Source organism: Lagenorhynchus albirostris, chromosome 18 (assembly GCF_949774975.1).
Source record: "Lagenorhynchus albirostris chromosome 18, mLagAlb1.1, whole genome shotgun sequence".
NCBI classification, from domain to species: Eukaryota; Metazoa; Chordata; class Mammalia; order Artiodactyla; family Delphinidae; genus Lagenorhynchus; species Lagenorhynchus albirostris.
This window is the reverse complement of record NC_083112.1, coordinates 3,498,691-3,512,599: the sequence shown is the minus strand read 5'-3', so window position 1 is coordinate 3,512,599 and position 13,909 is coordinate 3,498,691. Positions and strand designations below refer to the sequence as shown.

The following is a 13,909-nucleotide window of genomic DNA, read 5'->3' as shown; positions in this document are numbered from 1 at the left end:
ATGAATGGCCCGTAGACATACGAAAATATTTCCAACCTTATTAGTCATTTAGTAACAAAATTAAAACCACCAGGAGGTACCACTGAATACCAATTAGACTGGCAAAAATTAAGGAATCTCTCTTTCCTAATACTAGTGAGGATGTGAAAGAACAGGGGCTCACAAACACTGCCGCTGGGGATGGAAATCTACACAAGTCCCACGACAACACCACGACAACACTGACCGTCTACGCACTCAAACACTCCTCACGCCTTTGGACCCTCAGCACAAAATAATACATTTCACACCCCCATCCAGAACACCCCCGTGCTTAGAAAAACAGTGCTGGCTCTTTCTGTGTGTGATGCAGTCTGATGGGCTCTGTTTTTTCATACAGAAATCTTCCCTTCTTTTATACCAACACTGCACCGGATCTAACCCGGCAGCTTAGACTTCTTACTGCGGGCGCCTCCCGTAAGGCACTTGTTTGGGGCATAGCAGGCGGGTGCTCCCCTGAACCCAGGTGTCTCTCTCTCTCTCCACTTCCATTCGTGTCTGATCATTTTTCTTCACATTCCTGGAAGCGCCCTCTGTTCGTTTGAGTGCTTAGTAATTATGCACAAATCACACATTCATTCTCTTGCTAAGTATCTTCTTTGACCCAACAGTTTCAGAAACCCGCTGTTTGATGTTCTGGATCCTTCCCGGCTTTGCCATGGTAACGTGTGTGAGGCCTTCCTGTTAGAACGGGCTGCATTTCCTGGTCCAGAGTATGGCCTTTCTGTGGATCCCCATGTGTCTAACCAGGCCGCCTCCTCTGTTCTCCATTCGGGAGATTACTAAAAGATGTCAGATCTGGTTGAAATCTACAGATGCTGGTTGCATTCTGCTAAATTTGTTTTCATGACTTACTAATGTATCGTGACCCACAGTTTGAAAAACACCACCCTGGAGACCCTCTTACATGGTGTGTCAGGAACACACGTGGCAATGTTCATGGGTTTGTCATAGAAAACAGTGTAGGAATGCTAAAGTGCCCACCCTAAGGAGATGTGACAGTTACTTTCACACAATGAACGTTATGTCTTAGTGAAAATTCATGAACCTAGATATGCCTAGATATGGCATGGGTAAACCGTGGAAATATAATGTTGAGTGAAAATAAGCAATTTGCAGACTACATACAAGATACCATTTTTGTAACACTCAAAAACAAGCAAAGGACTTCCCTGGTGGCGCAGTGGTTAAGAATCCGCCTGCCAATGCAGGGGACACAGGTTTGATCCCTGGCCCGGGAAGATCCCACATGCCGCAGAGCAACTAAGCCCGTGCACCACAACTGCTGAAGCCCGCGTGCCTAGAGCCCATGCTCCGCAACAAGAGAAGCCACCGCTCGCCGCAAATAGAGAAAGCCCACAAGCAGCAATGAAGACCCAACGCAGCCAAAAATAAAAATAAATCAAAAAAAAAGGAAAAGGAAATGTTTAGGGAAATATGCATATGGGATTTTAAAATTACGTTTAAAACATCAAAGGAAAAGGGGAGAATACAACTTAGAACAGTGGTTACTTCTGCGGGGAGCCAGGGAGATGGGGTCAGGTAAGAATACACAGGTAGCTTCAGAAACGTTGACCATCTTCTGGCTTCTAAATTAGATGGTGATTTCATGAGTGTTTATCATTATTACTCATAAGTTATACTTTTATTATTTTTATATTTATACGTATTATGCATCCTAGATGGTTATTATTATATATCATATGCTTGTTATTATTATAGACTTCTTATAGGATACCTGCATTTATTTTGTTATTATCCCATGTAAACTGCTCTTCCTTTTCTTGTATGTATCAAAGATTATATAATACATTTGTTAAGTGAAGAAAACTGTAGATTTGGTCCAGGTTCCCGTGTACGAGAGTCCTGAGGGAGCCCCACGTGCTCAAAGGAAGAACAGCTTTGCCCCAGGCTGCAGACCTCCCCGGCAGGTCCTGAGAGGCTCACTGGGATTCTGCAAGCTCCAGGCTGGATTCCCAGTCTCACCACTCAACCCTGCAGCCCTGACACCAGCAGCACGAAGCCCAAGATGCCCTTTACCTTCCTGCCAGACCCGCACTACCCCAGGGCCCCCACTTACCCCTCAACTCCCACATTCACACACATTACACTTTGCACGTTGACCCCTAGTCCCCTCCCTCGCCCTCCCCGAGTTCTTGAATTCAGTGTCCTCGGCAATGGAGGTCAGTCATCAGCAAGCCCCTTAGAGCCTCAGCTCTGAAGACCCCTCGCCTTCTGGCTGTGATGGAAACCCCCCTCCCCCAGGGCACTGCATCTCTTCCAGCCTTCCCCTCATCCCCTACACCTAGCCAGAGACAGTCGACCTGTCCTTCTCCCCCTCATGGCTGATTCTGGGCCAGTCTCTCTCCTCTTCCAAAGAACCCCTGAGCTCCAGAGTTCAGGCCATCGGGCTGTACTCCTGGCTACCCTGGGTCATCCCTCCTTCTCATTCCTCAAAGACTCAGCTCCTGAGTGCCTCCCACTCTTTCCAACACTACTCCTGCTATGATGCTGGATGACTCCATATCCCTGCACGTGATCCATGCGGCGCCCCGGACTCAGGGTTCCTCAACTTCCCTTTCTCCACCCATTCTGTCAGCATCCACTCCCACGGGCACACGCCCGGCACCGTCCAGCAGGGAGGGCTGCGACGATGATGGAAATGCCCTATACCTGTGCAGTGCAATATGGTGTTCATCTGTCACGTGCGGCTTTCAAAGGTGGCTAGTGTGACTGAATTTTCCCTTTCAGTGACTTTTAATTAATTTACGTAACCACTAGCCGAGGCTAGTGACTATTGTGTTGGCAAGCGCAGCTCTAAACTTGGTCATCACGAGTAACTGGAAAACCTCCTGAATCTCAGCCTCAGTCATCACATCCTCCTCCATCATCTAGTTTTCCAGCACATTCTCTTGAATATCAAATAATCCCTCCATTGCCGTAGGACCTAAAACCCACGGATTCTAATTTCACTGAGTTCAACTTTCATTTCCCTCCTTATCCAGTTCCAATTCTACAATCCCAAACCCCTTGTCCTTCTCTACCTTTATTGTACCTGCTTGGCTAACCTAAAACCCGATTTCGTGCAAGTCTCTACCTTCCATACACTAAAATCTGAACATCTGAACGTGGAGAAGAAAAATGCCCACTGAGCTGACTGGGCTTGTTGACTTCATGACCGCCAACCTTAAAGGGTACTCAGTACTGCCTGGCTATCTGACCTCTTCACTCTCTCACTGTCATGAGGTGATTATTTCATAACTTTCTCTCAACCCTCCACACTTCCACCCGCATCACCACTCAGCTTTCACAAGCGCTCACCTGGTCTTCCCACCTTCCTCAACGGATGCCCGTAAACCCCGCTCCCCTTGAGTGACTGTGATCTGCTGTCTCCAATCTTAAGACAGACCCCCCTCTCCCCTCATTTATCCAAGGACATCTCTCTAACAATTCTCTCCTCTCTCTCTTGCATACCAATTTTTCTTTCTCATTGGGTCTTTTCAGTCAACATACAAATAGACCATTATTCTAGCATGTGAAAAAAAATTCTTGATTCTAATTTTCCCTCCAATTCTTACCCTACTTTTCAAGAATCTCCTCAAAAGAGTTGCCTTTTCTTGCTGCCCTAATTTCTTCCCATTCTCTCTCTTTTACTTTTCTGAGGTAAAACTGGTGTACAGTAGACCACATACACGTGAAGTGTTCAGTGTGATACGGTTTGGTAAATGCCTTTATCTGTGCGTGACCACAGTCAAGATAACAAACATTTCCTTCACCCCAGAAGTTTTCATCTGTTCCCTTCACTGCCTTCTCTTCAATATTTGAGCTTACGTAGCATTCCATCTCCATTTTAATTCATCTTTTGGCATTTTGGCTGTATCTTGTATTTCTGCGTTTGGTGGTGGTGATTGCTCTAGGGATTATAATATACATCCTTAAACTTTTGAATCTATTTGGAGTTAATGAACTGTAGAAACCTTGCAACCACAGAGGTCCAATTCCTCCTCCCCCAAGGCCCTTGGCCTCAGAGTCATCATAAGCATTACGTCCACACACATCTTCCTTCAGCGCTTTAAAGATGTGGTTCTATTGGCACTCGTGGTTTCTCAGGAGAAATCCATCATTATTCAAATTGCCATTTTCCTCTAGTAACTTTAAATATTATTTTATCTTTGGTCTTACATAGTTTGACTATATCTAGCAGACTGTCTTTGAATCTGTTCTGCTCAAAGTTTGGTGAACCTTTTGAATCTGTAAAGGTATGTCTTTCATCAAATTTAGAACGTTTCTGGCTATTCTTTCTTTCAATGTTGTCTCTGCTCCAACATTTATCTCCTCCTCTTCTGGGACTCTTTACACACAAATGTTAGATTTATAAATTTTGTACCACAGGTTCCTAAAACTCTATTCATATTTTTTCAATCTTCTGCTCTTCAGACTTGATCATTTTTATTGATTATAGACTATATCCACCCAATGGAATATTATTCAGCAACAAAAAGGAATAAAGTACTGATATATCCTGCAACATAGATGACCCTAGGGCACATTATGCTAAGTGAAAGAAGCTATAGTCACATTTGTATGAATAGGATAGGCAAATACGTGGAAACACAAAGTAGATGAATGGTTCCCTAGGGCTTGGGGCGGTGGCGATGGGGAATGGGGAGTGACTGCTAATGTGTATGGGGTTTCTTTCTGGGGTGGCAAAAATGTTCTAGTATTAGATTGTGACATTGCACAACTTTGTGAATACACTAAAAAACCACTGGAATGCACCCTTCATTCAACGTACGGCATGTGAATCATATCTCAGTGAAGTTCTTTTTTTAAAAAAGAATGAGTTGCATAAAGTTACACACATTTAATTCACTCTACTTGGCCAGTTGTCTCTTGTATCAACTTTGCCTGTCCCCTCTATGAATTTTCCACTACTCCTTCCATACACTGGATTAGTGGGCTGCTTGCAATCACTTTAAACATTCCCAGGATCTCGTATATATTCCATTACATTGTCCTTAAACAACAGGGGCAAGTTTTCTTTCCTGAATTCTAAAAATCTTGACCACTCTATGACATGTAGCTCTGTTCTTAAATGAGATTCCCAAAATGATAATCAGAAGTTCCTTGCAAAGTAGAGATTTGCTGATTCAATGCCTGCTCAGAACTGGATTTTTCTTCCTAGTTCATTGGTTTCTGTAACACTGGGTTTTCGAAATCCAGTTAAAACCCGTGATTTGTTGCCTGAGAGAAAAAGAAAAATAGTTTAGACTGTATTAGGAGAAGTGTAGTTAATATTTACTACATGCTTAGCTTACACCTTACATAAGTTAACTCATTTCAATTTGCACAATCAACCTGGAACACAGGTATTGGTCACTCTATTCTACTAAAGAGGCACAAAGATGTTAAACTAGGCCAAGGTCATACACCTACTAAGTGGTGGAGGAGAGATTCTACCCCAGCAGCATGGTTCCAACATCTAGACAGAGATAGGTCGGCAATGGGTCACTGAGTTAACTAAACTTTTCCCACTGCACTGCACTAATTACGTAATTCAGAGGTATTTATGGAGTCCAATTAGATGATAAGTATTGAGGATACAAAACCAAACCAAAACAAACACAAGACAGGGCTCCTCTTCTGGGATTACTCAATCTAACGTGGGCGACAAACAGACCATCAAGTAACAAAACCATGACGTGGGAAGCCTGCCCTCTGAGGCCCAAAGTCTAAGCAGAGTGCAAAGGTGTGTATTCGCTTTGCAGGAGGAGCTGGGAAGGATGAGGCAAGATGGCACTGAAAGGCCAGCATTTACTCCAAAGAAACGGCTCGTGCACAAGCAGAGGGGTGGAAGGGATGTGCAGTTCTAGGAGGGCCTTGGTGTGACGGTGCCCCAAGGGGCGGGTGAAAGTAAGGACGAGGCTGTGAGGGGCTTGCATTTTATGCTGGAGAGTTTGGAACAAAGAGCGCCAAAGAGCTTGGCTTCCCATAATCCTATTTGCATTTTGAGAAGGTAACTAGGAATTCTGCTGGTGGAGAGGGCAGAGACAATGAAAGCAGGGATACCAGACAGGAGGCTGTTACAACGGTTGACCTCGAGATTATTTTAAAAAGAAGCAAATTAAAAATCTGCAATTTATTTCTCTTTTTGGTGTATAATAAGCCATATATGGTCCCAGGACCATGGTTAGTATCATCTAAACCAGCACTGTCCAAAAAATATAAAGTCACATACGTAATTTAAAATTTTCTACTAGCCACATTAAAACAAGTAAAAGACATACATGAAATTAACTTTAATCATGTTTTAACTCAATATATTATCTTTTCGACATGAAATCAATATACAAATATTAATATTTTACATTTTTTTCACACTAAGTCTCTGAAATCCAGTGTGAATTTTATACGCAAATGCTTCTCAACCTGGATGCTAAATGTACCTTAGAACTACTTGGTTTGCATTTAGGTTTTGTAAAATTGAAAATTGAAAAAGTAGACTCACGTACCCAAGTAGTTCCAGACACACTTAAATGTTGCCCAGTATTTGAACTGAACGTCAGTTTTAAAATTTTAAATTGATTCAAATGAATTTTAGAATTCAGGTTTCCAGTCCCACTGGCCCTATTTCATGTGTTCACTAGCCACATAGGGCTAGTGGCCACCACTTCGGACAGCACAGATTAAAGCCTGCCTGGCTTATAATAGTTCAGAAATATGTTATTATCTGCAAACACAGGATTTAAAAAGTGAAGAATCACTCATTCTAAACCAACTGTAAATAAAACATAGTATTTTGGAGCAGAAGGAATTCTTTTTGAGACCAGGAGGAATAAATACTCAGCACATTACTGTTTTGGGCTAAATTATTTAAAAGAACCTTGCTCTTTAGACCAATCTTCTGTGCAGCTAACACAGAAGATGTAAACAATGATTGGAAAGAATCATTCCTTGTTATTAACGTACTTACAAAAGAGTAAAACACAAAAAACGTCTCATTACAGAAGGCTGTCATAACACAACAGGTTAGGAAACATACACTGTGCGCTGAGTACCTGTGCAGCATTTATAACTCGCCCTGGGGTAGGAAGGAAACCACCCCTCCTGCCCCTGCTGCCAGCTGCCCTGCTCTGCAGAGCTCCAGATTCTGCAACTCTGAAACTGCAGAGCTCCAGATTCACCACATTCAAAGTGATTGACGTCAAATGCTTTCCCAGCACTGAGGAATTTACTACACGTGAGTACATTTTCCTTCCTAAGGCTTATTTGTGAACAGACTGACCATTGGAACTTTAACGCCTGTGCGTGACACCTGCCCTGTGTGAGTTCGTTTTCCCTATTGTGAAATGGAGAAAATACCTCCCCCACACTCCTACACAAGTCATGGCACCAGTGGGGAGTGTGTGGAGAGGACTCCTGGGGTAATGAAAGCGGGAAGGAGGGGTAGACAAAGCCAGTGGCAAACAGATGATTCAGTAAGTAGAGTGATGTGAGTGCAGGAGCGGTAGAGAGGGATGGGGAGTGGGGATAACTGGAGGATGAGTGACAGCTGAAGGGGCAGCTCCCTCTGCAGGAAGGCTGAGGCACTGCTGCCAGATCCTTCCACTGAGTTCTCAGAAGAGATTTGGAATTTTATGTAAAATCTGATTTTTAAAAATCAGCAAACATTCTGTGGACTAGAAAGATCAAGTGGCAGAACTCTAGTCTGTAACCTCTGAACGTAAAGTCACAGAAGCCAAAACTAAAGAGCAACACCAGAAACAGAGTGAAAAAGTAAAAGCCGGGTTTCGCTGGTGGTGCAGTGGTTGAGAGTCCGCCTGCCGATGCAGGGGACGCGGGTTCGTGTCCCGGTCCGGGAAGATCCCACACGCCGCGGAGCGGCTGGGCCCGTGAGCCATGGCCGCTGAGCCTGCGCGTCCGGAGCCTGTGCTCCGCAACGGGAGAGGCCACAACAGTGAGAGGCCCGCGTACCGAAAAAAAAAATAAAAATAAATAAAAGCCAAGAGAAGGAAAGTTATTCTGAAGAAAGAATAATATAGACTAGATCATGGACAAAGGAGACTACAATCACTACTGAGCTCAGATGCAATCTAGGTCAGCTTACACCCAAATCAGGAATAAGAGAGATTCAACAGAAGGTAGGCCCATAAAAATTAAGTCAAAGCCCTCTATTTAAAACTGTATTTGGATTAGATGTCCAAAAATACAAAACAGCTGAAAGTGATGGATATAATTTTTAAACATGCCTTTTAAACTCACAGCTGAGTTAGCACGGAAGTAAGGTAAATTCTTAGAAGCCAGAAATGAAGTCAAAGCTTGAGGAAGGGGTACCTGAGACTGGTAGTGGCCCCTGATGCCAAGTCTCAGCAGCTGTTCAAGAGTCAAGCCGAGGCCCAGGAACCCTTCTTCCCTCTTCTCTGCCAACAGGAGTTTAGGGGAGTGTGAGACCACCCACCAAAAGACATCCCCAGCCTCACTTGCAGCCCTGCGGGGAGGTTCTGGCCAGTTGACATGAGCAGAAGCGACATGTGCAACCGCTGGATCACACTCTGCAGAGGAGAAGTGTCCCTCTCCTCTCCACCCTCTCCTTCCTCCAGGAGCTTGAGTGCAAATCCATCCCACCACGCAGACGGGGCAGAACCACACTGTCGGGAGTCTGGGCCCCTGAGCAGCCATGTCACCCCCAGACAGCTCCCTGCACCACCGTGTGAAAGAGGAACCATCTTCTCTAAGCCACTGTACCTTGAGTCCTCTAATAGAGCAGCTTGACCACACCCTAAGTGATGTAAGCCACGTGAGGCAAGGAGATCAAAGAACCCCTACAGAACAGGGCTGTCAAAGGTCTACACTAGGAGTCTGCAGACATTCTCTGCAGCGGGCCAGAGATAGTGATTATCTTAGGCTTCACGGGCCATGCGGTCGCTGTCCCAACTACTTACCTCTGCTGTGATGAGCAGAAGCGGTCACAGATGGTCAGTAAACAGTGGGCACGGCTGTGCCCCAGTAAAGCCTTATTTATAAAAACAGGAAGTGGCCTGGTTTTCACCCACAGGCTATAGTTTGCCAACCCCTTTCTTAGCACTACCATAGATAGATAGATAGACAGATAGATAGATAGATAGGGAGGGAGGGAGATAGATAGATAGATAGATAATAGATAGATAGAAAGGATAGGCAGACAGACAGATATGTAGATAAAAGTATCTGACAAAACTTGCCTCTTGTAGCCTTGGCTCTCTGAAGTGAAAGAAAATTCTGCTCTGAGAATTCACTGCTTAGAGCTGACTCTCAACAGGGACTATGGTTTCAAGTCACACTTCATACGTGGTCCAAAACATCCTCAGAGTGAGACGTTACATTAAAGTGGACCCGGGCTGGCCATGCCCTCAGGGGCCTGTTCCTGTCTGGAGGAGCACAACTTCGGCCTCAAAGAATTGATAAATTCCTATCAAAGATGAGCTCACAAATAAAAATTACGAAACACAAGGAGAAAGACAAGTCACATGGAACAAAAGACAGCAGAGAAAACAAGTAACAAAATCAGACCCTATTGACTTTAGGTATTGGACTTACCAATGACAAATATAAAATAAGTATGTTGAATAATACATAAAGAAAAGAAAGTGTAAATAAGGAATAAGAGATTACCAAAAAGTGACCCAGGCATACTTTTTAAAGGACCAATCACAACTTCCAGAAAAGAAAATTGAAATTTTAAATTAAATGAATTTCCAATAAAATTACCACCATAAAAAGATTAAAGTTTTAAAAGTGGCCTAAAACCACAGAGACAATGAAAATAGGAAAAGAGGCAATGACATTTTAGAAACTGGAATGGGAATAACTGACTCAGCAAAATCAAGAAAGCTAAATGTGAAGCTTGTAGTGGGGAAGCCTTAGTATTTCTGCAAATAGCAGTGGAGGTGGGACTGGAAACAGTTGACCGAAAGCTTAACAAGGTCAAAACAGCCCCTTCAAAAAGGAGAGGAAGGGGAGAGTGCTGCTTTTGTAATGAACCTTAGAGAGACATCTGACTCTTTAAACCTTGTTATGTGATTCTGATAAAAAATAAGAATTAAAAAATGAAGACAAATCCTGCTATTTTCAAGGCTAATAAATTCCCTGGACTAATAATATAAAGTCAAATGGGCAAAATATTGATATAAAAATATATACAAAATATATCTTTAAATATTTACATATCATCAAAAATAGGGATGACTGTCAATGACGTTTTATTCTACTCATATATGAGCAATTTTAATTATATCTGACACTGGGCTGAAAGTGCTCTCCGTATGATCACCTGTTGCAAGAGGATTTCACTAGAATGACACCTATGATACTGGGGTTTGAGTCTTGGCATCATCACTTCGTACTTGCATAACTTTGGGCAAATTACTTAGCTTCTTCCCTCATCTGTAAAAGAGAAATTACCGTACCATTATTAAGGTTAACGTTATTAACCTTAATGTTACTGCAGGGCTCAAAAACTTCGAGGTGTGAAGTCTTTCGGTCCAGACACGCCCATTACAATCTGACCCCAGCCACCCAGCTGAATCTTGTAAAGGCATCTTCATACAGTTATGATGTGTCAATGAAATATTAATATGACTTTGTAAACTGTATAACTTAAAAGGTCTTATTCTCTTTTTTCCTCCCACCGAGTTTTCACTCATTCCCAGAAGTCATTTCAAAAGGACTAATAAATGTTGGCAACGTAAGAAAATTAAAATTTCTACACAACGAAAACAAGTGACCATAAACAGACGTGAAAAGATTAACTGTGAAACATTTGCCATACATAAGACAAGTAATTTAAATATTAAGAATGTTTAAAAACAACATGAAATGGGGTGATGTGATTTTTTAAAAACAGTCATACGAATCCAAGACTAAAGATTTAAAATTGTTAATTTTTCCAAACATTTCTACAGAAAGTGATTGCATCCAAAGAGCTCTTACAAATAATTAAGATGGCCAATACCCACATGAAAATGTTCAAACTCACATAAAGAAATGTCAATAAAATTGGATACTATTTTCACCTATCCTAGTAGAATCATTTCTAATAGCCAAAAAAACCAGAAACCATCTAAGTGTTCACCAAAGGAACTAGTTAAACAGGATACAGGCATATATGCCATGCAGCTGTTAAAAAGAATGAAGAAAAACAAGAATCAAGATGGAACGTACGAACTTCCTCTGGAGACGGGGGTATTGGTGGTTTTTAATTTTATCCCTTTATGCTGTTCACACTTATTTATGATTACTTTTAATTAAATGTTTAATTTCAAATTGTAAATACTTTATAAAAATAAATCATATTCATACTCACTGCTCAAAGCCACTTTCTAGTACAACAAATTTCTGACTCCCCCAAGCCTGAAGAATCTCTATTCCGTGCTCACAAGAGTTTTCTTTGTATCTTTATCCCATAACTTAATAAGAGAGCCCAGCCTGCATTATACTTATTTGCATCAAAGTCTAGACTCTGAGAAAATTGCCTGGGTTTGAACTCCGGCCCATCCACTTACTAGCTGAGTGACCGTAACTACTTAACTTCTGTGCCTGTTTTCTCATTTGTAAAAAAGGAATGATAGTATCTACCTCACAGGACTGAGGGAGGGAAACAAGTTATATCTGTACCCTCTAAGCTCCCATCAGCGACTCACACACGGCAAATCTAAGTATTTACTGAAGTAAACTGACCTGCTACCAGGGGACTCAGAGGGGTGAGGATGACAAAACCAAGTTCTCTGCAACTTAAATCTACAGCCTACCCTCAGCACTGCAACCTTTGTGACCTGGTAGGTTGTTTGTTTGAATTGACAGATTAAGAAGAGAAAAATGGGCACTGAATGAAGGAGTGAGAAAGGCAAAAATATTCTGGGCCAAGACCAATTATTCTGGTAATCCCTACCCTATCCTCCATCTGCTGCTGTCTCTCAGCCCCTGCAGCCCATTTCCATGGTTTTCTTGGGCCACTGAGGTGCATCTCCGCATGGCAAGAAAAGGATCCAGCCGCACTCAGTCTGAGTTTGTGGTGTTCGTTTCAGTTACAGGGGTCAGGCGAGCCTTCCTGGAAAGGCTTTCTTGTTAAACTTCTTACAAGATTCAAACAGCCCAAACTGCTCCCCTTACCCTGTCCGAGGTGGACAGACCACCCTGCCTGCCAGGAGCTGGGATGTCTTCCTAACACTCCTTACACCCTAGAGGGTGACTGTTTTTCCTCAGGCCCCAGGGCCCTCGGTACTTCCCTTACCTGCAGGGACCAGTCTACTGTATGTGTGCAATTGCCCCGTATAAATCATGTAACCACGTTACCTTCGGTGCCTTCCAAAGGATGGGCATGAAGGTTAGCTTGCTATCCCTGTTTCACAGAAAATCCCCAGCTGCAGGACTTAAGAGCTGTGTGGCCTTGGGGAAACCGCTTAGCCTACACCTCAGTTCCTCCATCTAGACACACGGGATTTCTGCCTTCTAGGATCATACTGAGACTGAACAAGGTCAAGGATACAGAGTTCTGAGTGTGCTGCCCGAACAGACTACACACAACAAATGAGACACGACCGTGAGATTCAGATGAGACCCCCGGGCCCACGTTAGCGAGCCCCAGAGTCGTGCCCCCTGAGCAACACCGTGTGGCGCGCTCCCAAAGGCACAGTGCAGCCAGACTTACCCACAGTGAGAGGCGGGGGCAAGGCACAGAGGAAGGGGATGCTGCCTATCTCGTGATAGACCGTTGCAACCCAAATATGTTGCACACGAAAGTATCCCACTGCAAAACTTCTAAAGGCACTATTCAGCTTCCCTCGTTGTGAAAATCTCTATTTGAGATTAGCAGTACATTAAGTTGGGCTTACTATGTTATCACAAAAGAACAGTTAATCTGCATTTGTACTAACTGTAGGATACACATCCTCACTGAGGAATAAAATTAAGATGCCGATAGGGAAAACCACCAGGGATCTAACAAGCACTGTAAAACCTTGCTGAAATAAAAGACCTAAGAAATGCATATACCATGCTGTACATATGAAGATGTGAATTCTCCCCAGATATATATTTTATTTGTATAAACCTAATCAAAAATCCCAGTAGGATTTTTCCTAAGAAAAATCGAACTTGACAAAATAGGTACATCCTAAAGAGTATAAGGGTTGTAGAATAGCCACCCAACACAAAAACAGAACAAAAAAACAGAAAAAGAAGATAGGGCAGCTTCCCCGTCAGGAACCGAAATAAAGCAACCAGCTATAGTGAGCAGCTGGGGAACCGGAGCGGGAACGGTAAATGCCTCTGTAGCGTCAGAGGTCCTGCACCCAAGTGCCTTACGTAGACTTCACCTTCACACAGCCACCTGCCTTCACTGTCCTCACTTGGCAGGTGCTGAAGCTGGGGTGTAGAAAAGAAACTTGCCCAAGACCACAAGGTTCGAGGCAGGGGTCTGGGCCCAGCTGACTCCAGAAGTCCAACCTGTCTCATAAGAAAAATACTAGCACACATTGTCTACAGAGACCCTAAGGAGAAACTCCTAAATGATCTGGTGTAAAAACGGACACAGGACATTACCATGCAACTAGGTTAATATGTAAATGGCTAACATGCATGCTAAAAAGTTCAACCTCACATGTACTTGTTTTAAGGACTGATACTATCTAGGGCTGCAGACAGGAAGTGGGTACTCACACATACCACAGGAGTGTCTGTTTATATAGCATTTTTGGAAGGCAGTCTGACATTAAAACATACAGCTTGTATGCCTCTTCAGCAATTCCTCTTCTACAATCGATCCCAGAGAAACATTAAACGTAAGCACCAAGAGTCATGTTCAAGGATATTCACTGCAGCTCTTCTGTGAAAG

General features: G+C 43.1%; 1 protein-coding gene across 1 annotated transcript in view; it reads right to left on the bottom strand.

The window, feature by feature from the left end:
• Positions 1-4,996: 4,996 nt before the first annotated feature.
• NUP58 (nucleoporin 58) overlaps positions 4,997-13,909 on the bottom strand; it is a 44,673-nt gene continuing 35,760 nt past the window's right edge. The window contains exon 16 of the mRNA XM_060128725.1: positions 4,997-5,283. Coding sequence (XP_059984708.1) covers positions 5,201-5,283 — 83 coding nt within the window. The 3' untranslated portion in view covers positions 4,997-5,200. The remainder of the gene's footprint in view (positions 5,284-13,909) is intronic.